At 41.6% G+C, this 25,780-nt stretch overlaps 1 protein-coding gene across 2 annotated transcripts; it reads right to left on the bottom strand.

Moving 5' to 3' along the window:
* Nucleotides 1-945: 945 nt before the first annotated feature.
* Nucleotides 946-19,918, bottom strand: ZnT49B (Zinc transporter 49B). Of its 2 annotated transcripts, none has more exons than XM_065441750.1 (16): nt 19,553-19,918; nt 17,810-17,974; nt 17,251-17,353; nt 16,824-16,916; nt 16,222-16,304; nt 16,073-16,140; nt 11,900-11,955; nt 11,733-11,835; nt 11,119-11,174; nt 8,370-8,505; nt 8,085-8,124; nt 6,699-6,770; nt 5,175-5,448; nt 2,522-2,651; nt 2,323-2,436; nt 946-1,111 (listed from the first exon to the last, which is right to left on the bottom strand). In XM_065441750.1, the coding sequence occupies exons 1-16, from the start codon at nt 19,677-19,679 to the stop codon at nt 1,067-1,069; spliced, it is 1,665 nt and encodes a 554-aa protein (XP_065297822.1). In that variant the 5' UTR covers nt 19,680-19,918; the 3' UTR covers nt 946-1,066. The 2 variants fall into 2 exon arrangements, with proteins under 2 accessions (XP_065297822.1, XP_065297824.1); XM_065441752.1 differs by lacking the exon at nt 19,553-19,918 and adding an exon at nt 19,463-19,482.
* Between the last annotated feature and the right edge of the window lie 5,862 nt (nt 19,919-25,780).

Below are 25,780 nucleotides of genomic sequence, written 5' to 3'. Positions count from 1 at the left end.
CGCTTTTCTTTTTTTAATTCTCTGCCCAAACGGAACAAGCACGTTCCTTCCTTTTTTCACGTACCAAGCTGCTTCGAACATGAGCCGAGAAAACGCCGAGAAGGTTGCATCACTTCCGACGCTAACTAGATGCAGATTACGCTTACAGATGCGACCACGAACTGTGTGTAGAGCGAAATGGTTTCCTCGAGCACAATATAGGTTAGGAAAGGCGCCCCCCCCCCCCCGAACCCCTGCCGTTCCCTCCTACTCGTTAATGCATGTGTGTTAGTTTAAGTTTGGCGCAGCAAGCGCGACAGGTACTTTACGTAATCAACCAGTCATGAGATTCATTGATCAGTCGCTGAACGCACGCCTCCTGGACCGTTCATACAAATCCGTCAGTGATTGCCACCATATACAGAGGCGGCCAAGACGTTTTTATAAGCCACTTTTGAACTACTACTCGTGGTGATGACTGCTTTTTCATTGCATTCAGGAGTAAAGACATCTGCATGCGTCAAAGTAGAAACAGACTGAGCAGCAAAACTACCCGAGAAAGACGTACACAAAGAAGATAGTGAGGGAAGATAGAAAGAAAAGGAAATGAATGAATTAATTAATTAATTGGTCCACCGTGACAAGCTATTATTCCCATGTGTAGGCAAATGTCCATACATACATTTGCAAGAAAAAACAGACAATCTCGTCCAAGAAGTACACAGCTAGGTCCTTTACCAAATACACATCTAAATGTCTGTTTTCTTTTGTGCATTTCTTTCTTCCTCGGCCATTCTTTCTGTATTTCTTTCCCCCCTTACCCTTCTCCCAGTGCAGGGTAGCAAACCAGAAGCTTGTCTCCCTGTTAACCTTTCTGCCTTTCCCATCTCCTTTCTCTCTCCCTCTCTACATGCCTAATGAGCATGTCCTATCTTGAAATTGCAGGAGGATAGCACAAAGACATAATTTATCACTAATGCACATGATTTTTAATGTTCAGCCATTTGTAAACTACACTTAAGTAGAAACTATGTACAAAAACATTGCACAGCACAGGGCATTCAACCTAGTACTTTATCAGTCCTATTCACAGCACTTCCAAATCCACATGACGAACTTCTGGGTGCCGCTTCTGAAACCAGAGACAAGTGAAGCGTCAGAACTATTATCTAGACAATCACAAACACACTACATTACCCTGAAGAAATCTCTCCATATTTCAGATTTAATAAGAAACAGACAATGCTAGTCAGCGTCAAAAAAATAAAGGATTCAACATGTTAAAAAGGCAGCTATAACATATCTTGTGGAACAAGTTATGTTAAAGGTGCTATGACATGGTCTTCTAACGATTCTCAGTTCATCATTGTAACTGAGAGTAGAGGGGCCAGTATGGTAATGCACACAGAAAGCTGGGCTCTCAGTGCACATTATAACTCAAAATTTAAATTTGAAATGATTGCCTCTCAGCCTTTCGCAACAATAGCAATTCTATTTTGACACAAACTGCCTGATGTCAAGAAACGAGGGGTAACCTGTGTCAATTGCTTCGAAATAGTCCGTAACAACATCGACTTTCTTCCTGTGCACACTCTAACATCCAACAGCCAGCAAGGATGTTGCTGTTGAACTGTGCCCCCAATTATTTCACTCGCGTGATATAAGCAGGACAAACCAAAGAATGCCTGCAGAAAATATCTATAGCTTCCCCTAGAAGCATGTGTGAAACAAAACAGTGCACGGTGACCATGATGTATTTCGGGTTCCTGCAATCGCTTCCAGCGCTTGCAGGGCACAAAAGTATGTCTTTCTAGATCGGCTTCTATTACTCCAAAGCATCCATAGCTGGGAGTGTGATTCATTCAGTCAACAATTAATGCTGCCAGGGTGTTGTGCAGTTCAGCTGCAATATATAAAAATTTTAATGCAAATTTTCTACTGCACTGAATGCACTCCAATTTAGCCCGCTTGTTGTGGGACATGTTTGGCTTAACATGCAATGCATAATTCATGCTAAAAAATCTGATGTCACAGCCCTGTTAAAAATAAACTTGCATTTCTTCACGACACACCCAAGTCACTGTAATGTGATAACATTATCAGGAGTGGCCTACACTTGCCTCATATTATACTGTATCTAAGATGAAGCCATGTTACAAACCACATTTAAAAGCTTTCAGGACACATATCATGCACTGGTATGCAGGATCAATCCTCCTTATTTTGCATCAAAACCAATAATCAAGACCTGTGAGTATTTCGTACACTAGATTAGTATTTCAATTGTGTCGCTACTGTACAGGTAAAAGAATACAAACAAGTAATGTTGCTGCCATGACTCACCTTCAAATTGCTTTCAATTCTGTCCACCTGTGCCCCTAAGAGGTCCACAATGTTCTCTCCATGCTTCAGCATGAAAGCATCCAATTGCTCAATGGTTTCTATGTTCATAACCTCCTGCAATGATAATGGTAACCCATGCACACAATCAGTTCAACTTCACAAAACGTTTGCTGTTGTGCTTCACACGGACAAAACTTACCTCTAGGAGAAGTTCCATGTCCTGCGTGTCTAGGTAGGACTTGGTGAGTTCACGACCATCAATGTCGATTTCAGCTTTGTAACGAACAACGTAGTTGCCCATATCTGTTGCCTTCACATCATGAATGGCCCTGATAGGATAAAAAGCAAAAGAAGAGCACACAATTAGACAGGTTCACATATACTTGCACCAAACAACACATGGATAAAATTGGTGACACAAAAGCTGCCAAAGGTAATAAAGCTGCCAACAAAAGGCATTAACTAGGCATAACCATAACAATATTTTGTGAACATTTGTAGGCAATGCCTAATGCAACTTACTGTAATATACCAAGCAACTGCCCAACTCCCTACCTACGTAGGACATGATTCATCAGAGAAGGGGGGAGTGGGATAAGATCTCACAGTAAAAGTGGAAAAAAATGTAAGGTGAAAAATTGCGATGAGTGATCAATAACTGATACGCTTCAAAAATGTTTTCCAGTGGCCTGCGGTTGCCACGTTCAATCAACAATGTGTGCTTTCGCAAATAACATAGACTAATAAGCAAGGAAAGGTCACCTGCAGCTGCTACAAGCTATTACTGCTACCATATTTACTTGCATAATGATTGCACCCCTAAATTTTGTCGTCAAAATTCGATTTTTCTCCTTTCCTGTGTAATGATCGCACCCCAAACTTGCTACAGCGATATGTCGTGTGCCAAGTCTAGCTAATGATAATCGCACTTACCATCTGTCGAATGCTACGCGAACGACTCTTCAAGACATACCAAGCACTCCGCACGCGCCGAACAGTTTTAAGCAGATGGCCCATTTCATTCCTTTCATCACTTTCTGCACTTCCATGAAAAAGAAGCTACAACCAAACTTGCCTTGACTTTATTATTTGTAGGCTTTATAACGGTTGTGGTCAACAATAAGAAAGGCACTTTTCAATTCTTCTCGTCTGCACTCGTGGCCATGCAACAAATCGCAAGCGGCAACGATAGTAACCACGTTTACACTGATACGTTAGAAGTGTACCCTATTTATACGCCGACGCTGATAACACAGCTAAGATATTCGCCCACCCATAGCGGAAGCGTGCCGTATTAAGATAGTAGTGAAGAAAAATGCCGCAGTTTCCGCAGCATGCCCACCATGGGTTTCTGTTGAAAGACTGAGGGGCTTTGGTTTCTGTCACTGGCAGCTAAGCGCGCCCATCTCTGTTTCTGTCCCCTCAAAGTGGTCATGGCTATGGTATTGCCGCAAACTTGCCGATAGTAACGATATTATTCATTACTGATACGGAAGAAACTGTTTCAATATGCGTAACGTACTCACGAGAAGAAAAAAAAATGGAGTTCGGCGCATTCGGCTTGCTCCGCCGGCCGCCATTTTTGTTTTGGTGTCCCGCACTGTTACAGCGACAGCCGCCTATTTGTTGACCTGTTGTCATCCCGCAGCAAACGTGGGATGAAAAAAATAATTATGTTTTCTTCTCGCGGGAAATTTAACCCACGTAATGATCGCCCCCCTGAATTTGCGTAAATTTTTTTTACAAAACAGTGCGATAATAAGCGAGTAAATATGGTAATGCACCGACTTAAGCTGTGACATTGTGCAGTTGACAGAGCTTTTGGAGCATTGGATGATCTCTCAGTTTATTTAGAGAACTCGATATTTGGCAGTAGAAGCAGGATGTGCGATGCTCAAAAATTGGTGATGAGGAGGCTATATACTATTACCGCACTTTAATGGCTCCAAGCCCCCACAGTACTGTAGCAGCAAGCTATAAAACAATCTTATACAGTCTTTGGTGCTAAAAAAGTTGCAGTTTCGCTTGAAAGGCAAAGCATCAATTGCGATAGCAAATTAGTACACAGCTATACGAAGTAAAGATAATAGTTTTATCGGCCATATAAACTTTGACACATTCGCTTACTAGCCAAATTAGCAAGCATGGTGTTAGCGCACACAAGTAAACATGAATACATCCCACTCAATGAGTGCGGACACTTGCTGCAAAACGCAGGACGCTGGTGCGAGTAAGAGCGGCAGCAGCAGCGAGTCATGTGACCTTCGTGCAGTTTATCGCTTCAACGCAAGAGCAGTGAGAACACAGCGCGCACAAAGGGGTAAACCGCCTGCAGATCCCTTTCAAGATACAGTGTGTGCAACCGCGTGTGGCCCTGCAAAGTACACACTTAACGGAGTTGAAGCTGCCCCCCCCCCCCTTTCTCCCACACTGCCTCCCCACTTTCCTTCATACATGACATGTGAGATTCAGCTCCGATCATCAGTTCATCTTGTGCCTGGTAGCGAAATGCGCAGTTGCTGCCGAAGCACAGCACCGCCACCCTCAACTCCCTCCCATCCCCCCATAGCCTTCAGCATGACGGAAGACAGTGTGTTTGCTCTCCGCTTTCTCCTCCATGTGCTCCAGATTGAGCCACAATCATTGGCTTCCCACGCATGCTTTCACTCACGCATACAGCAAACGACACACAGCGACAGTGTTATCGCCCTTTGATATTATATGGAACATCAGGGCGACGGCGACAGCAAAAAGGTGCCGGGAGTGTCCATATAATTGCTATCGCAATAAAACATCTCGGGGAGCACTGGTCGAGGGAAGGCAGCAGCCACACATAGAGAGTGCACCCCTACCTGATCATGACGTCATTCTCGAGCTCTTTGTTGATCTGTTGCATGGCATCAAAAGGAATGGAGCGGCCGACCAGTGCAACCGAGTTGGAGTAGACGATGAAGGCGGCCACCGATCCCAGCAGGGTGCCTATGATAAGCGATCCAATGGCATCATAGGTGGGATCCCCCAGGTGTGTGGCCAGGCCCATGCAGGCTGCAGCCACGGTCACGCCCAATACAGCGGCCATGTCCTCCAAAAGCACCACGTTGACGCTTGGGTCCCGGCTGCGCTTCACTGGGACATAAACATAAAGTAAAGGTGGGTGGGTGCAGTGGGGGAGAGGACACAGAAGAGGCACACACAGAAACAGCATCTCCCACTAGACGTGCAGAGAACTCTGCAACAAGATACTGACCAGTGAATGAATGGCCACTTGTTGATCAACAGTAGGTGATCAAGGGAAGCCCCAGCTCAGAGCCAATATTTTGACAAGGACACCTGCCTAAACATGGCTGAGGCTTCAGATCCCCTGTTTGTATAGTTTAGAAAGCAATGTAGATTCACAGAGCACCTCCTAGAAATCCCTGTGAGGTAAACATCATTCATCATGCATGTGTGTGAGTTGGGGGGGGCAGACTGGAGGCATTGTTTTTCGTACTGATAAATGTTACCTAATTAAACAAAGGTATACCAAGTGCTATTGCCAAATAGTGCCAATACTACTTGGAAATGTTATGTGTAAAGTAAATAAAAGCGCTACATGTCGATATCAGACTTCTCTAGCAGAGTTTTATTTTAAGTAGTGAACAACACAATACGCTTTACCCCTTTAAGGCGACTTTCCTCCAAAATTTCAGAAAGGAAGTGGACCCTACAAGTGGGCGGTGAGGTGGGTGATGAATTAGACTAGTGGGCAGCAGAACTGCAGCTGCTCGGTGCGGGAATAGTTCGACGGAATCAGTACAATATCAGTACAACATCAGTACAAAGAAACAGGGTATGACATTTCTTTGGCACAAAAGTTGACTTATTGTGAAGGGCAAGGTCCAACTTTCCAATACACTGGCCTAGTCTAATTGCACCAAGAAACAAAAACGGTAACTGCACAAATATACCAGTTCAACACTCTGACCTTCGTAATGCAGGCAATACCAGTCAGTTTGTAGCTGAAAAAGATGCATCATGCTCGTACCAGAAACGCAATGCACCAGAGACCACAAAGAGCAGCTATGCATGCCCTTTGACTAAAGATACCCTTTTCCATTTCAAGGGGCTATAACAGCACAAAACTAATATTTACCGCCTTCTTAAATTGTTCAAACACTGAAACGAAAGTGCTGATGCAGAGGTACCCACTAGCATGAAATTTGTTTTACTGAGCATATGAACTTTTATCCACTTTAGCAGCTGCGAACTAATACAAACTGTTCCAGACAATTATACTAAAGTTTACACCGCAGAGAACTTCTGCAAGTGTCTTTGTAACAGTAGGTGCACTTCTCTGTACCTTGAACGTCACAGAAGAGCAGTTCATCAATACTCACCATATTCCAACATGGTCATCTTCTCCCTACGGGCACCCTTTTTAAGCTCATTGAAAGCCACCAAGAAAGTTCCTGGGGAAAAATAAATATGTACGATGCAATTATATCAACCTCACCACAGTGTGAAAATGCATGATTTGGTTTGGGAACAACATGGCAAACAGCGCAGATAACAGGACAAGACAGAAAGACAGGACACACTTGCGGTGTCCTGTCTTTCTGTTTTGTCCTGTTATCTGCGCTGTTTGCCATGTTGTTCCCATAATCAAGTCTCAGCACAGTGCTGAGTGCAGGTTTGCTGTCACTGTGTTTGCACATGCCAAGACAAATGCTTTTATGCATATGCACGCACACTGATTCTGCACCCGTGCTGCATATCATACCTTAACACAATCCAGGTCCACTACAACTGTCTAATATCAATATGCCATTTACTGCACTGACCAAGACATCAAACTACTAGTCATCACATAATGCAAACTGGAGCCCATCATTGATAATGTCAATGAATGGAGAACATGGCACGGTAAGTTCAGTGTCCTCAAGTAAAGAAGAAGTGAACTCATAGCAAGGTACACAATCGAAACAGCCAGAGCAGCAGTGGATTTATGAAGTGAAAAGCACAGGTATAACGTGTGGATAAAATAGACCAGTTCAACCTATCTGAATACTCAAAGGCATTCATTTCATAAATACACATGTACATACGCACCAGCTTTTGCTGTCAAGCACTAGATTGCTCATCTCTGTCCAATGTGGAAGACAACCTCATAAACATTAGGGGAGGTATTACACAAGACTGCCTGTGTATAGGCACCGTCCTGCTGAGGATGTGGTGAACAGCGCCACCAGTGGCTGGAATTTCAACAGATGGTGAAGCAGACAACGTTACGACAAAAGATGCCATGAGCACAGTGCAATAAGTTACCTTGACTACACTTTTAAAGAAGTTAGCATTTCGTAGGTGCTCTTACTTTTTTAGCCCGATATATTAGAAAGGCTGCTGTCCAAACCACCATTCATGTTTACAAATAAACACGAAATCACAATGGGAGGTTTTTATTTAGCACCAAATATTCCTTTAAGAATGAAGAGTTCTGAGATTGATTCATACTCCAGGTTCATGAATTATCCCCATAGATTAAAATTTCCAAGGGTGTTTGTTTTACCACAATTATTCCTAGCCGCACAGCACATTCAGCTGCCCTACAACTCACCTACAGCTCTCACAAACAAGAACAAATGTGTGTAACAGTTTGACACAGGCTAAACCATGCTATTTTAATACAAAGCCAAACATCTGCTACAACTGCTACAACTGCTACAGCCTTTCATTGCTTCCATTAGCTTTTCCTTTATTAAATGATAATGCAAAAGAACATGTACCTCCTTCTGAGATGAGTGAGCCACCAAGAATGAAGAAGGCCTGCAGAGAATGGATGTAAAGCAAATTAATTAAGGGCAGAAGGTTCAGTCTTGTTGGCACAATAAGCTGGACAGAAGCAACACAGTGTACTATTGTTCATGTGTGGTTCAGTAGTAGAGGAAAAGCCCTTGTGGTTACAGACTGCATACATGACCATTCGCACATGGAAAAGCGGCGCAATGTCCAAACTTGAACACAAGCAACAAACAGCCCAGCAATTGCAGCGACATAATGACATTACGCACCCAGTAGAGCGACTCGAGCTCTTCAGGGTGCATCAGTCCCTTGATGCCATGATACCATGCAAGACCAGCACCGAAGAAGAACACGCCCACTCCACTGATAAGTGACGAGACATAACGCATGTTGTGGTAGCCATAACTGCATTCATAAAAAGAGATAACATATAGTTCACACTTATGCAGTCATACAAACTAAAATTTTTATTAATGCAACAGTTTCTTGTAATTTCTATCTCACTTTTATTGTAAATTATTCAATATTCTTTAGAACATAAATTTCACACAGCGGTATAAGTTTACAGGGTTCATAGTCTGTAAATGGCGTTCATGGGAAAAAAATATTAAAGACTTATTAGGATGTCAAAGGCCTAGACAAAGAATTTTCAAGGACTAAGCACAACACTATATTTAAGAGCTCTAAAACAAGATGCTGTCACAGAAACTTTCTTTTATTGTACACAGACAAAAAAGGGACGCAAAAAAGACTTAGCAACCAAACAACCTCCCATAACTTGTTAACCAGGTTGCATTCACCAAACAAAATTTTATGGGCCTCAAAAACAAATTCAAGGATTTTTAAGCACTTCATGAAAGTCTATGTTTTCATGGCCTTAATTTAAAAATGCATTCTTCTTTTCGCTGGTTTGTAAGGATTTCAAGTTTGCTCGAAACCCTGAATTCAACAAAGTGTTTGCGCCTTTCTTAAACATATGCTCATAAATTCTGTGGTGTAGGAGCACTCAACAAAAACAGTGTCATCTGACAGAGTCTCATTGTTTAGGTGCATAGTCTCAAAAACAGGTTTGGAAGACGCCCACAAGCAGGAAGTGAAATGCAACACTGCATCTTTCATTAGCCCAATAACATTAAATATATATATGACGATAAAAGTGCAGCACTTAACAGGACTTGGTACAGCAACAAAAGGCATCCACAATAGCTCTGAGAATCAAAACATTATGATTCGAGTCACAAGTTCATGAACACGTGCTTTAGCAGTGCTACAGCTTTACATTCAAGTTTGACTAAGAGCAATCTAGGCTCATTTGTGTCATTAAGCTGTAGTGCTCTTGCACTGCTGAGCCCGAGGTCACGGGATGAATCCCTGCAGCAATGACAGCATTCTGACGGGAGGCAAAATGAAAAAATACTTGTGTACTTAGACTTGGGTGCATGTTAAGAAACGCCAAATGGTCAAAATTATTCCGGAGTCCCCCACTACGGCACACTTCATAATCTGATCATGGTTTTTGGCGCGTATTACCCCAGGATTTAATTTATGTTGTTGAACTCATCCAAATAAAAATGTCAGATGGAACATTTCAATCAGGCAGCCATTGTTAAAATTTTTATTGAAGATTCATCTAAAAAGAATCACATTATAAAAGAAAAATGGTTGCTCAGAGCACAAAGGACCACCTATATAGCTTAGAAGTGGAAACCTTGATGCAACAAAAATTTTTAATTTCACAAGGTTTCTTGTTGGAAACACAACTTTATTGTACTCTGCTGTGGCAGTAGTACAACAGTTACAGCTACATTTACTCGTAGGTAGTAGTGCCAAAAAAACATGCACTCGCCAAGAATAAAATAAATATAAAGAACATGACATTTCAGACCTCGTACAGGTCCCGAAATGTCATGTTCTTTATTTTTCTTTTATTCTCGATGGGTGCATGTTTTTTTGGCACCAGTATGTTTCTCCGCCAGACAAGTTTTCACCGAACACTTGACTATACTCATATCTGAGAATCAAACTGGGGAAGCTCTGGTGTAGACAAGTATTTCTTTCTCTGCACTGATTGATTGACCAATATCTCAATGCAACATCTGGGATATGAGAAACATTACAGTATGGCACTCAATATTAATTTTGACCCCACCAAGCACTAATGTGATCGTAAATCCAAATACTAAGATTTCCTTTGTTTGTTTCTTTTTCATCCCCCATCGGAATGTGGCTGTCCTTGTATGGAAGCAAACCTGAAACCTTGTGTTCAGTTGCAGAATGTCATCAACAATGCCAGATGGCGCTGCACTTTTTAACACCCATTCCCTGGAATGCAATTTGGAAGAAGCAATTTCAAACTTACCTTCTTGTTTTTTTTGTAACATAACAATATTAATAATAATAATAATAATAATAATAATAATAATAATAATAATAATAATAATAATAATAATAATAATAATATATCACAACATTAATACTGATACAGCAATAAAAATAATACCAGCATTTATAACTTTTTCTTTTGCACCTTATGTCCGGTATTGAAAAACAATTTGCACTCACCTAGATATAACCCAGTCTTTATTTCATCACTTGAAAATTCACACTTATAGTTATTTGCCAAAGTCAGTTAAGACAAAACGTTACTAAAGAAAGCAAGTTGCTTATTAAATTGTCACATCTGCGCTTATCAAGTGACCTTCTCACCAGCTTGTATAAATTCATAAATTCATGCTTCTATATTCAATACTGCTCTGTCAACTTATTTTGCTACATTGCTCTTTAGCTTAACCTGTTTTGCATAACCATAACTGTTTACACTGTTCTTGTTATCGCTTGTATGTTTTTATATTCAATACACTGTGTTGTATATTGTTGCATGTGTTCTTGGCTACTTCATCACATCCTTCCTCTAACGTAATGGACTTGTGCACCCTTCAGGTAAAACACACAAAAAAGTGCAAATAATGTTTTTGACTGATCCAAGTGCACTTGTTTGTAACAAAGCATCAGACTTACGGGTGATCTGGGTTAGCTTGCTGGATCGACTTGTGAATTCCAAAAGCCAGCAACAGCTGGAAGAGAAAAGCAGCAAGAATTATGCGACAGCCAAGATAAGAAGAGGCAAAGCCAAGAGACAACCAGAAATATCACTGGCAACTTCACTGTAGCAGCGGTTCATAGCCTATACTACAAGTCATGCAATGTAAGTAAAACTAAACTCGTGTATCTTTCTCTGAAAAATCATGAAGAAAAGGTTGTTGAGTGGACCATAAATATGAAGAAAAGTCCCCAAAAGAGAAAGCGTTATTGCCTGTCCTCTGCTCTTGTGTTCTGCTTGGCGCCTAGCACATCACAGTGTAAGCATTCTTAACCAATTCTCTTGTATAGTGGCACAGGGAGCTAGTTAAGGAAACAGCCAAATACAAGGAAAAGCATTTAAAACATCATAGCTTTGCTTCATTTGCATTCAGTGATCCTTACAAGGAGCAAGGAATAGTACTACTTAAATTGACAATAGTGATGCCCTACCTTTAAAGCAAGATTTAAGACTGGGGAGTTTCGGATGCAACACGGCACTGAATAGTAAACACCCATCCCCAGGCGATCACATCAGCAAGCACCTGCATTACCTGGTTGCAGGTGTCCGACAGTGAGTGGATGGCTTCAGCAAACATGCTGTGCGATCCTGTATAGAACCATGCCGCTCCTTTAAAGGCAAAGTTCAGGCCATTTCTGGAATGGAAATTGATGGCCATGCTAAAGCAGCAAAAGGCTATGTGTTGGGAGGATTACGCACATCACCACTGCCGTGTGCACGACACGTCCTGAACCTTGAAGAATTTGTTCCCGCCTCTGCGTATGAGAAAAGAAATCACTGATACAGTGCAACAGCATAGCAGCACATTTAGAGACAAACAAAATGACTAAAGGATATACCGTTCATGCATGAAAAATTAATGACCTGCAAAGTCTTGTGTTGTGTGTCAGAGATCAGCATTATTTCATTATTTGCACTTGATAAGGCACAAAAATGTAATCTGGATTATGAAGCCAATTCTTAGTATCAAAGAACCCTAACACCATGAATAGAAAAATACCAGCCCCTACACTTCTTATATGCAGCATGCTATTACAACAATCTCCCGCACTCCATATCAATTTGCAATTAAAAACACGAACGCCATGTATAATCTACAAAATTAGTTGTGTGCAACGTTACTGGCTACAATGCAATGATGTCAACAGACAATGACACCAAAGAAAGCACAGGGAAAATTAACAGTTTTTTTTTTATTACGATTGCAATTATATACAGGGTGTCCCACATACTTGGGCCAAACATTTAAAATATGCAAATGCCACAGAGCTGGACAGAACTAAGGTAATGTTGTTTGGCACCACTTGGAGATACTCAGGTTAATTTTTTCATTCCACCTAATTAGATAATTAGCCTTCATTAATTATTCAACTTCTCAGGAATTATAATTGTAAAATTACCAATACATCTTTCTGTTGCTCAATATGTGCTACGTAAAAGTCCTTTTCCAAGCGTGAAGGAAGCCCACAACACTGCCACGCGACTGGCCGCTTGAGGCGCTTTGCACATATAACGGCAGGACAAAGGCCTCTCCCTGCGATCTTCAATTTCCCATCTTACGCTAGCTGATTCCAACTTGTGCCTGCAAATTTCCTAATTTCATCAACCCACCTAGTTTTCTGAGGTACTAGACTGTGCTTACTTTCCCTTTCTTTAATGGTCCACCGTTCATCTATGCTGTCCAGCTCCATTATTTTCTCTTAATGTCAGCTAAACTATCAGCCATCCCCATTTGTCCTCTGATCCACACCATTCTATTCCTGTCTCTTAAGGTTATGCCTAACATTTTTTTAATTTCATCACACTTCACACAGTCCTTAGCTTGTTTTCAAGCTTCTTTGTTGACCTCCAAGTTTCTGTCCCATATGTTCGAACTGATAGAATGCAATAATCATAAACTTTTCAACTACAGTGGTAAGCTCCCAGTAATGCTTGTCATGTGCACTACAACCCATTTTTATTCTTCTGCAAATTTCATTTTCATGGTCAAAGTCTGCTGTGAGTAATTGACCTAGATAAACATACTCCTGTACAAACTCCAGAGGTTGACTAGCAATCTTGAATTCTTGTGCCCTTGCAAGACTATTGAATATTATCTTTGTCTTCCGCATATTAATTTTCAACTCAACTCTTACGTTTTCTTGGTTAAGGTCATCAATCATTTGTCATAGTAATTCGTGCCCAGTGTTGGTGAACAGGACAATGTCATTTGCAAACTGAAGGCTGCCGAGATATTCACCGTTGTTCCTCACTCCTAAGCCTTCCCAGTCTAATAGCTTTCTCCTTGTCTGACCCCTTCCTTGATAAGTAACTTTTTACTTTTCTTGTAGATAACAAAGGTAGCTGCGGAATTTTTGTAGATATTTCCCAAGATATTCATGCATGCCTCCTGTACTCCTTGATTACACAATGCCTCTATGACTGCTGGTATCTCTGCTGAATCAAATGCCTTTTCATAATCTATGAAGGCCATATAGAGAGGTTGATAGCACTCCGCAGATTTCTCAATTACCTGACTGATATGTGATCCATTGTAGAATATCCCTGAGGCCAGCTTGTTCCCTTGCGTGATTGAAGTGTTGCCCTGATTCTACTGGAAATTATCTTGGTGAATTTTTTATAGAACAGAAAGCAAGCTAATGGGCCTGCAATTCTTCGCCTCCTTTCTTATGGATTAGAAAATGGAAATAAAAGTGAACAAAAAGGCAACTTGCTGCCGGTGTGAGTGGAACCAACACATCCTGCATGATGCATACAATGCTACGCCACTGAACTACAGCACCAGTCGTTCCTCAATTTATTTTCAGGAGTATTTGTACATGTGTACTAGATCTAGCACTGGGAATACTAGTCAGCAGTAATCATAGCCCTGGCAGCGGATGACTTCATTGCCTGTTGACTTCATTTGATTGTAACTAAATAATATTGAACTCTTGGTTCCTTTTGTTCTTCTTGCCCATGGATACAGTGACAACAGATGAATAATACATAGTTCTTATCAATACACACTAATGCAAGTATAGAGTATTGAGGTTCAAAAGACGAATAAAACAGCATAATGACCACCTGTTGGTCAAAGCCACTGTCTAAAAGACTCTCTTTGAAAGTATACAGTGAGCACCAAAGAAGCCAGCGAAATATCCTGCTTTAATGATATTTGATTAAACAAGCTTGCAGAACAGTCCAATTGGAACTGTCAAGAAAGTTCATCTGTTTAGATCAAACTTCACAAACAGAAATGCAACTCCAACCAAATAATACACAAGGAAATTTTCCAATGTTTTCAGTCTGTCTTTTGCGTTCAAGATTGCACCACTTTGATGCTGCGGTGGTTCACCAAAGACAGTTATGCAATTTGATTTCAGGCACACATGTGATATGGAGACCACATACCATAACTGAAGCTATGCAACCAGTGCTAGATAGCATCACCTGAGGTTAAGAAAAATTACCATAGCAGTCTTTCTTTCTTTATTATCAGTGCTTAGCCTTCATTATCTTTGAGCCTACATTAGTAAACCATCGAGTCAAAGTAGGACTACCCAAGTATACTGTTCCGAGATGTTTAACAATGAGTTAAATCTCATAGTTCGCAGTGTTTGCATTGTTAATATGGCACTACGGTGTCTTGAAATTATATACAGTGCATTCTTTAGGCATCCTAGCAGCAACAATAAATGTTTCACAACTACACAACAAACCTAAGTACACTTTGTCAGATGTGCACTCTGTAATATGCAGTGCCTGAAATTTCTTTTCTTTTGCTGCTTTCGGAGTCACTACTGCAAAAATTACAGCACACTCTGAACTGTGCCTCATTCACATAACTCACTAATGGTGTGGCTTTCATTTACCTTCAGTTTAAATAGGAACGCACGTTTAATAAGATATAAATCAGTCTCTTACTAACCCCCTCGTCACTCCTGTGTTTTTTCAGAAATGCAAAGGCAACCATTTGCTCCAGGTTTTAATCTCACTTCTTGCATTCATCACAAGTACGCTGCAGCAAATAATGTGCATGTGCGCTATGCACATTAATTTGCAATGTGCACATGTGCATTTTATGTATAGATGCCGCCCTGACCACAATAGACACAAGTTCTCACTACACGCAGTTGAAGTGGCTACTGGCCAACTACTTGTAAGCAATGTCATTTGTAAAATCCTCGTTGTCGTTTTGTTTGTGGACACTGTCTGGCTTCCAGCTAGGAACAATACACAGCCAGCCTTAACACACAAGAAATATGTGAATATACGAATCAACATTGGGCATCAGATTCTTCTTAGTATTTGTATCTGACTAAATTTGGGAGTGTTGCTATTCACATACTGGCTACTTGTATGGCGTGTTGCAAAGCACATTAAGCAACAATAAAGGGACTAAAATTAGTACAATAATTCCTTTTGAAAGCAAACTCTTCTGAACACCTGAAAAAGAAGCTAACGATCTGACTTACACTGGTTAACAGTGCTTTCATAGGAGTTCACACACAACAGCAGCAAGGCAACAAGCTGAACAAAGATACTGAGATATATCTAAATCAAACAATGCTCTGCTTGTCGACTGACAGTAGGTCAGACCACTCAAAGAGTTCGAAACACTGAACTCTCTTGGGAACCCTTGGGACTTAATCTAGATGCATCCACTACAGATATGCCAACATATAAGATCCCTCACCACTGTGGTGTTAACTCTACCAACTATCTTTTAAGAAACTATTTATTTTAAGTAAACCAGATCGGCATTCTTCACAGCACTACCGACAACACTTCAAATACAGCTAATGTACCAAAAACAAACATACCTATATAAAGCACTCCCACTCAAGACAACAAAGAGGACCTTGTTAGGTGACAAAACAGTGTATTTACCTTAGCCTCTTGACTGGCTCTTTCAGCACGTTGGTACTCTTTTAGAATGCTCTTGACATTGGACATGCCTGAAACAATTTCCTAAATATATCAGTTCAGCGTTCACTGCTGCTGTACAACAGATACAAAGTGAAGGTATTGGTACTAACTCTCTCGGTACTTTTGCTCTTCCCTTCGCTTCCTCTCATGCTCTTTTTGTAATGCGTCATATGAACCCCACACTTCCAATGCCCTGAAAAACAGAGGCAAAGCATACCTTAAGCACCTCAGTTACCGATGCCTTATGGAACCCAACGTATAGCGTAGACTATGCCATAAAGATAGATTTTAACAATCATAATAGCCACAGCCCTCCCCCTGTGCACAACTCCCTGAGTGAAATGCAAAAATGGAATTTTTCTTGCTTGCAGCTGGGACTTTCCACACAGTGTCTCAGACCCTAAAAATTGACCATCAGCAATTAATCTGGAAAAAAATAGGCTAGTTGGTTATAGCATAAATGAGGTTTCACTGAAGCATTTTTCCTAAAAAGAAATTTTTTTGCCGACTAAGGCACTCTCTTGAAGTTTCTGCAAAGAAGCAAAGGTTGGTTATAATGCAGCTTTCGGGAATGAAACATCTCGTGGGTATGCGCATAACTCTTAGTAAAACTTCTTCCCCCATATTTTCACACAAAACAGGGGGGCGCAGGCATTACACAAACGCGAGCCTTACACGACTGTAAACTAAAGACACAAGAAGTGCTCCTCACTTGGCTTCGACATCTCGGCGCAAGTACACGGTGATTGGTGGTGCGTCTTCGTAAGGACTCCTCCGATGAACCATGCGCAGTCCCTCCAGATCACTGAATGTGAAGTAAAGGCACACTGAAGAAAGTGTAGATGTAGTGCAAAAAAAAATAAAAATCAGCGCAAAGCATCGCGGACATGAGTTAAGATGGAAATGGGATGGGCGTCGACCTTATGCATGTAAAGTGCACATAGACTTCATTCCACTCAGCATGCACAAGTGCAGCTCTCAATTCAGCAATAACAGTAGCCAGTATAGTAGCATGTTCGTGCCAGCCTTGGCTCATGCACAGCCCTTGTAAGAGAAACCTTGGTATCCTTAACAGATAGGCAAAAGCTGTCTGACCAATGTGTTTAGTCCCAAAGATTGGTACTATTTCGCAGCATTACCTTGGTTTCAACAGATAGTCACTCATTGCCCGGACTGGTGTCACGAAGTTTCGCTCTGTGTAGTCCTTGGTTACATCCAGTTTCCTACGATGGCCACTGACAGCTGCATAGGAGAATTGGATAGATATCATTAAAGCAGCTCCTTAGCATAATTTCCGATCCCTATAACACACAAGAAGAATACTTTGTAGTTTCTTGATGGCACACATACTAGAAACGCACAGCATGCACCCACACATTCTTTAATTTGTGCGTATATTTAAGTACACGAGCATCTTTACATTTCGCTCCCATGGAAATGCGGCCGCCGCACTCTAGCAAAGCAGCACAGCACCATAACCACTGGGCTACCACAACAGGAATCTTTCTTTTTCTGAATGTGTTAAACAGCACTGTTGATTCAAAGCTATGCTAGCCATAGACTAAGCTTCACTTTAGCTACATATTCAATGCTGCCTATGCACAACAATTTGATAAATAAGCTCCAAAAAATGTAATTGTGGTTCCCTTTTTTAGCAACCTTTTCAAAGATATATTCTACAGAAAGAGATTGACATACCCTTTACTATCGTCGCCTGAACTTCAGACATCACAGGTGGTTCTTTTCCATTGTTGCTGGAGCTTCCGACATTGCGTACTTGCTGAGCAAGCAGTGGCCTGATGTGAAGGTCACACATTTGTCTGCTGATCCTTGGCTTTCGTCCATCCCAGAAGAACAGAACGCCTGCAATGGTTTTTTAGAGTCGTGATTGCTGGAAGCTAAGAAAGCAGACGAGAGGAATTATGCAAGACTTTCGCGCAGTTTGCGAACAAGATAACAAAATTTTCAAAGATCATCTTCCTTTTGTAGCTACAGAGCGAAGAAAATGAAATGCGGCAGCAAGCTCATTTCACATAGAGATTTCCTACAGCGATTTTCAGAGATATGATAACTTGACATGTAGATCACGCATTTCTATTTTGCATAAATAAATCACAGTAGCTACAGTTTTCTTTTATTTTCAAAGCACCTAGAAAAGTCAATCGCACTTAGGTAGCATATATAATCCAACTTCCCCTAACAAAAAGCTGGGGTAATTAAAGCAATTTAGGAATCACTTTTTTAACTTTCTTAAGCTCAAACCAATAAATTGAACTGACCTAAGCAGGCAGTCCATTATGACACATTTGAAATTCCATGCTTTTGGCAGACAGACAAATCAGACGACATGAGCAGTTTTGCAGGGAATATTTCAAAATCACATGTATGGAGAAGTTGGCACAGCAGCCCTTTTTCCATAACTGCGGCAACACACAAGATGAAACGCAAATAAAATTGCTCCATGTGAAATTAGCTGCAAGAATGCGGTTCAAATGTACAGCCCTTCATTTATGCAAGTAGGGTGTGGTCTGCAGGAAGTACAACGAACAGGATCTAAGCAGGTGACGGGGTGGAAGGCAGTGCAGTGAGCCACAAGTTACCTGTGGCATCAAACAACCATGAAAGTTTCTGTCAGGTGCTAACCACAAGAGTCTTTTGTGCTTGGGGCACACCTTGAGGATGATTCCTAAATAATATACCATCCTGAAAATACAGCTCATCCATAAAACAAAAGCAAGTTCTATGAATTTAGCCTTACATTGTAGAGTATGCTGTTGTGCAGATTGTTTTGCAAGAACGGTGATAACGTTAAGGCTGATGATCAAATATCTTGGCACTGATCAAGTCACTTCACATGCAGTGTAAAATGTTGATGAAAAATTATGTCAGCTGGGTGCCTATTAGGCAAAATGAAAAAGAACTATTCTTTGATGTTGTCATAGCACACTTCAACCCACTGACAGGGAAGTCATGGCATTTGTATTTCCGCAAGCGTAAGTGTATTATTTTTGTCGGCAAAATTTTGATGCTTGCGGTGTTCTACGCCTTGCTTTGCCGCACTGAGACTTATTTTCATCATGAAGTCAGAAACTAAATCTTAAACGCAACATCTATGGTCAATTACCGTACTGTTTTCGTTTTTTGTTTTTCTAATGGTCAGCGCTGGAACGAGTTTGAACAGATTGACGCAACAGGAGCTTTGCGGTGGTAGTCTGCTGCTGTACGAGTGCGACTCTGCTTTTCCTGAACATTCAAAAGTTGTCCGACTAGCGAATTTTCCGCTTAGCGTTGTCACCGTTTGGTGCCGTGCTGCAATGTTTTTCAGACTACATCTTGGTCACTTTAGCTTACTCCGCCACACATCAGCTGATTTACGACAGCAACCATCGCAGACATCCCGTCAACAGGCGGACATAGCAGTCGACTTGTTTGGACCCGTACCACTTCCAGCAAAGCTTGGTCGAACACGAAGAAATGTAATTTGTCTTGAAAGTCTGGACATGTGTCTTGTCCCTTTGAAGCAGCAAGAGCTCCGGGGAGCACAGATGGAGGCCCACGGAATAATCATATTCGGGCTTTCAGTTCTATAATTGTATAACTAGGGTACTTAGCGACGCTAGCGAAGCTTGCAGCTTCTAAACGCTGAAACAATTTCACAGTTCTCTGTTTTCATCATTCCGCCATCCACAGACAAATACATCCCACATTGATGAAATAAAACCATCGTACAACATGCGAGACCGCATTCTAGTACACTCTAGCACATCAACGTTCACAAAGGTGCCATCTTGGATGCCGTTGCCAACAGCCCACAGCACATAACTAGGATATGCTACACCATGCAAAAGATAGATCCTAATTATTGCTTAAAAAGCAATAAATGCTTTATTTGTTCCTAACTTTTCTAAATTATCAACATTTAAAGTATATTCTCATCTTATGAGCAAATAAGTTCATTAATGTCTTGATTTTAACTTGAACATGGTGTTATCATAGAGTTTCTCAGTATATAGTGAGAAACTCTATGGGTTTTATGATATTGATATATATATATACATATATATATATATATATATATATGTATATATATATATATATATATATATATTTGTGAGTGTGTGTGTGTTGCTAAGGCTACTGTTACCGAGTGCATTGTTTTTTTGGTGCACTTGCTACCAAATACGTTATGTGAGCGACAATGCGTTAACTACTAGCTTTTCGTAAGTACAACGACCTCTCTTTTTAGTGGGATTAGCATTCTTTCGGAACTACAGCCAGTTTTTGGTGTCACCCAGTTGTTGGTGCACTGGAACCCGAGCGCCCTCCGCAGTTTACCGGGGTGGGGGGGGCTGAGCGCAACCCCCCCCCCCTGGGCGATGATGAAGCCCCCTCTTCCCCCCGCCTACACACCTAAAGTGCCTTACAAGAGCTTTGTCACCCACATCATTTGAGGTTTCTTTTCACTTGCCTCGACCTTTTCATTTAAAACTTTATTGTGGCTAATAGCTTACTGCATCATTGTTGGTGTACTGGAAGTGCACGGCCTTTAATTCATAGTTTCGCCTTATTTCTGCAAATCCTGACTACAGGAGGGCACAAGCATTAGAACTACAAGCAGCACCTGCCTCATCCGTATTTTCTCACTTCAACCTTGTTTTAAATTTCCACTGCAAACACCATGCACATGCACAATATATTTAAATGTACACACAGGACAAAGTTTACTATATTTTTGAAAGTGATGGAGATAGCCAATTAAAAATTATTTCTAAAGGTATCGATAGCCTATGCCTAGAGAACGAATAAGTTCCTGTACATTCACCATGCTTCAAATTTGCTTTACGTGCTTTCTTGACCATGAAAAAAACAGATTTCAGTGACCCCTTTGGCAGAGTCTTTTATCAATGACTTTTTTAGGCTTGTAGCACAGCTCAGAAAGAGCAAAAAGGAAGGTGAAAGGGGTAATGAAAGGGAACAGAGAACAGAGTCATTCTGTTCTCCATTCCCTTTCATTACCCCTTCCACCTTCCTTTTTGCTCTTTCTGAGCTGCGCTACATGCCTAAAAAAGTCATGACATACCAACTAGCCCAAACTGCCACGCTTTTATCAATGGCACGCGACTCATGAAAAAAAAATTCTAATAATTCACAACATTTATTAGGGAGGGAAACATCATCACTTGCATGCAAAGGTCATAAATATATACAGGGTGTCCCAATTAACTATCATGCACCAAGAGTTCAGAGAAGAGCAATGCGTTACTCGAAGAAAATCTAGTGCATATTTTTACAGTACAGTGGAGTAGCTGCCAGTAATTCTTTCAATACTAAGATTTAATTATGCAATTGTAATTAATTATCTAACTTGAGACATACTATCCTAATCATCAAAGCGTCAATGAGGCATTTGAAGGCACAGCCAAGGCACATCTAACTGCGGCATTTTCAACGACATACTAATTGCGTACTAATATTTTTCCGACTGATAAGTAAACGCCGCAAAATATGGAGAATACCAGGTGACTGCGCTCCCACCCGGATCATAGAGCAGTGCCCTCAAACAGGCTCCCTCTGAGTTATCCAGAACGAAATAAAGAAAATAAAGAAAAACATCGTGCTTGAGCAATAGTGCTTGAGTGCTCGTGCGAGCCGCGCCCCCGCCAAAGTAACACGTCATGTTTGGTGTTAGTTGGAAACAAGCCGTGATAGCTGTTGCCTTAGCGTAGATAAAGTGCATGGATGGTATCTATCTCTCTTCTTTTTTCGCCACAATACCTATCACCACAACAGCAAATTGACAACATCAGTCCAAAGGTTTAAAGGTGTGTTCTGTTTCGTCCCAGTCCCCATATCTTTCTCTAATGAGCAAAAGGTAAACATGATCCTTGCCTTGGGATCTGCAAATGGAAACAAGTAGCAGGCCACAAATATATATATCAGTCATGGAAGTGTGGCGGTAGACCACACACATTGACTATCATTCAGGAATTATGAAGACCTGAGACAAACTGGCAGCTTCAAGAAATAGCAGCGAAGGAATCCATCTTTGAGTCCTAGCCTGCGCACGAATGTTCTAACATTTATGGCCTCAAACCTTCATGCTAGCATGCAGGACGTGGCTGCCCAGGTACCAAATTGCAAGTCATCAGTTTGGAGGATTCTAAACGACGGCCTTTCACCCGTACCACCTTAACCAGCATCAATGCTTGGAAGATAGGGACCTCTAGAATCGTTTAGATATCTTGAACTGGGCCCTCAATAAAGCCAATGAGTCACCGGACTTTTTCAGCAACATCATGCATACACATGAAGGCAATTTTCACAGAAACACCCAGATAAATTTGCATAATGCACAGTATTGGAGTGACAACAATGCACACTGGGTAAGTTGCCATAGGCACCAGTACCAGTGGTCGTTCAATGTGTGGTGCGGAATTCACGCCGGTGCTATAATTAGTCGTATCTTCTTCGATCACACACAGACTGGACATCGTTAAGTGAACGAAAGCCTTGAAGGAAAGGTGGATTAGCTTATCAGCGATGTCGCGCTGTCAAGTCTTCCACTTCTGTGGTATCAGCAAGATGGAGCCCCAGCACACAGCAGCAGCCGAGCACCAAACTGGCTGGATGCGACTTTTCATGCTCAATAGATTGGAAGGGACGGGCCTGTAAATTGGCCAGCTAGGTAACCTGACCTTTCTCCACTCGATTTGTTTCTTTGGGCTTATACAAAAGATTGCGCTTACATGATCGAGACGGACGTCAGATTAGCTCAAGACAAGGATAATGGATGTCTGCCGTAGAATTCGAACATCACTCAACAAGAAAGCCACTGAAGATGCAATAAAGTGGACACAGTACTGCGTCGCTGCAAAAGGAGACCTGTACGAATACGTGCACCAGGCAGCAGCTGGTGTTCAACGGAGCTTACGAATCCATAGATAATAAAGGCACACTAAATTCTGATGCTTTTTTTATGCTGACATCCTGATTGCCAATTTGGCTCATTTAGGAGTGGTATATTTACCTTCTTGAACGCTTCGGTTCTGCCTTTACTCTACATGTTGGTCGCTTGCCGGTCTGTTTATTTCGCTTTTATTTTTTGATACAAACCTATTTTTGCAGCAAGTATACACTTTCATGAAAAGTGAAATGGTCGCTTTAATTTGCCTTTGGTCCGAAGCAAGTTACCGGAGCGAAATATAGCTTCGCGCGCACTCTCTTGTTGCAGTGCGAGCAAAGCCGGGATTTTAAAACATTCTATGCCTATTAGATTGCGTTTCACATTTCGTGTGTTGTCAGGGCAGCATTTCGGCCATATTATCAAGGGGCTTTCATTATCAATGTGATCAGTTGGCATTGAGAGATGGATAATTAGTGCGACGTAGAAATGAGAGGAAGGAATAGCTGCAAAGCCGCGAAACCTGCTGTTGGTGCTCCTTCCATATAATTATCAAGCTGATGCACTGTCTCTTCGGGTTTGCGACAGGCAATGCAATTGCTTTCAATCAGCTTATTTGATGGCGCTGCTTTATGATGTGGGTGGGTGTGCAGTCATGTGGTACTTTTCATACTTTGCAAGGTTTCTTTTCCCAGTAGAAAAAAATTCTGCGCAATTAGTATGTCGCCGAAAACACCGCAGTTAGATGTCACCTTCGGGTGCCTACACATACTGTAGTGGCACTTTGAAAATTAGGAAAGTACTGCTTGAGTTATATAGTTAATTGCAATTACCAAATTAAATCTCAGTAATGAAAGAATTACTGGAGGCTACTCAACTGTAGTGGAACCAATATACACCAGGTTCTCTTCGAATAATGCAACTGCTTTTTTAAAATCATGGTGCATGATAGTTGGGGAACACTGCATTTCTTAACCAAAATGAGGCAAAGCTGGGTTCATTAAAAATCAGAATTAACAGCAGTGATGCACAGTAGCGCTTATACTCGGACTCACAGAAAAAGAAAGAGAGAGCGGCCACAGTTTTGCCGGAAAGGCGACACAATATTAGTGATAGCCAAGTATGCGACAATTACATGAAGAAAGATTACACCACCACCATCGGGCTGTTAAGTTGAACTGTCTCGTACTGCGAGGTCTTGTATGTACTCATATAACGCCGTCACTTCAGCGCCCAATTCTTCAAGGTCACACGAAGTTTCTTCAAGTGCGATATATATACATATATACCTGGGGTTTGGAAAGCTTGCTGGGCCCCAGTGCACCCCCCCCCCCCCTCCAGAAGAATGAAAGCTCTCCGCCTATGTATGTTAGTGTGCCTGACCGTCGCTATCTAGCCTCTTTCACTCGAACACCTGCGTCGCTGGGTAGTCCAGCATAAGAAGTGCTGTGCTGAGGGAACCGAATTCAAAACCAACCTTTTCACGCTAACTTCGAGTATATGACACTGGGCATACACATGCCGCTCTTCAACTAACCTCTTTCGCGGCAACTTGGGTCACTGGGCATGTGCCGCTCATAAATGAACCTCCCCGACGCAAGCCGGGGTCACTGGGTATGTGGCACTCTTTAACGACAAAAAATAAATCCTTTCCAATTTTTCCAGTGCTGGGCAGAATCGAATCCGCATCTTACAGAATACATATTCACGCACGCATGGACTTCTTGGCGACGCAGCTAGGTGGCGCAGTGTACCCAGAGGAAATCGCGAGTGAGGAGCCTGGCTGCAGTACACACCACATGACGTGTTTCAACGGTGGCATATGGTGCGTCACTACACTCCTTAGTGCTAAGTGCATTAACATCAACAGACACCTCGAAATGGTTTCTGCCATTTTTCATTTGTGCGTATTTCTACGATGGCCCAGAATTTGCCATCAGCAAGCATCACAACCAACCTCGACAGGGTTGACCAAAAACTTCATTGGGGTCACCTGGTTGTAGCAGTGGTGCCTCACAATGCCAGATGGCACATGACCTAGTTCCAGGCCCTTGCAGGCACAGATTTGATTGGTGGAATGGCTGACACACCTTTTGTGCAAAACCATTCCACAATACCATGCATGATATTGCAGCATTATAGAACAATAGAGTTATGCCACTCTGCTGCCTCTTCCAGTTGCCATCCATGCATCTACAGTGTAGTATGGCTAGTACATAAACAGGTGATGTCTGTCCAATGTGGAAACATCATAACGGTAACACTGTCCTGAAACATTCTTTATCCTTATCTGCCCTCCACCTCATAGGGGGTAAAGCCAAAGTAATCCTTCAGATTAAAATTTGGCTTTGTGTTAACGTCATGCTTAAGTCCCCTGCGCAAACCTTGGCTGAAGTCTTCAAAGATTTCTCACCGATTTTCAGGGGTTCATACCTAGAGATATTCAATTTAAAAAAAGGGGGGGGGGGGAAGAAGCTGCAGATTATTTGCCTAGATAGTAGACATTGGTTATCACCTGTTTGTGACAATTATACATAATCCCTTTATCACATGCAAAGCAAGCAGCCGAGCATCTCCAAAGCCTCATAATACCTACCCAATACCTGTTTCTGACCCTGAACAAATTTGGATAGCACAAGTAAAAGATGAAGGGGGTATCAAAGCAAAATAGCCCAACAATAAAGTTGAATAACTTCTTAAAAATTCTGTATTAGGAAACCAGTGAACTTGCAACACTGGAAAAATATACACTGACTGACAAAGCCGAG

Source organism: Dermacentor albipictus, chromosome 3 (assembly GCF_038994185.2).
Source record: "Dermacentor albipictus isolate Rhodes 1998 colony chromosome 3, USDA_Dalb.pri_finalv2, whole genome shotgun sequence".
Lineage (NCBI taxonomy): Eukaryota > Metazoa > Arthropoda > Arachnida > Ixodida > Ixodidae > Dermacentor > Dermacentor albipictus.
The sequence above is the reverse complement of the archived record's forward strand: the minus strand, read 5'-3'. Positions and strand labels throughout refer to the sequence as shown.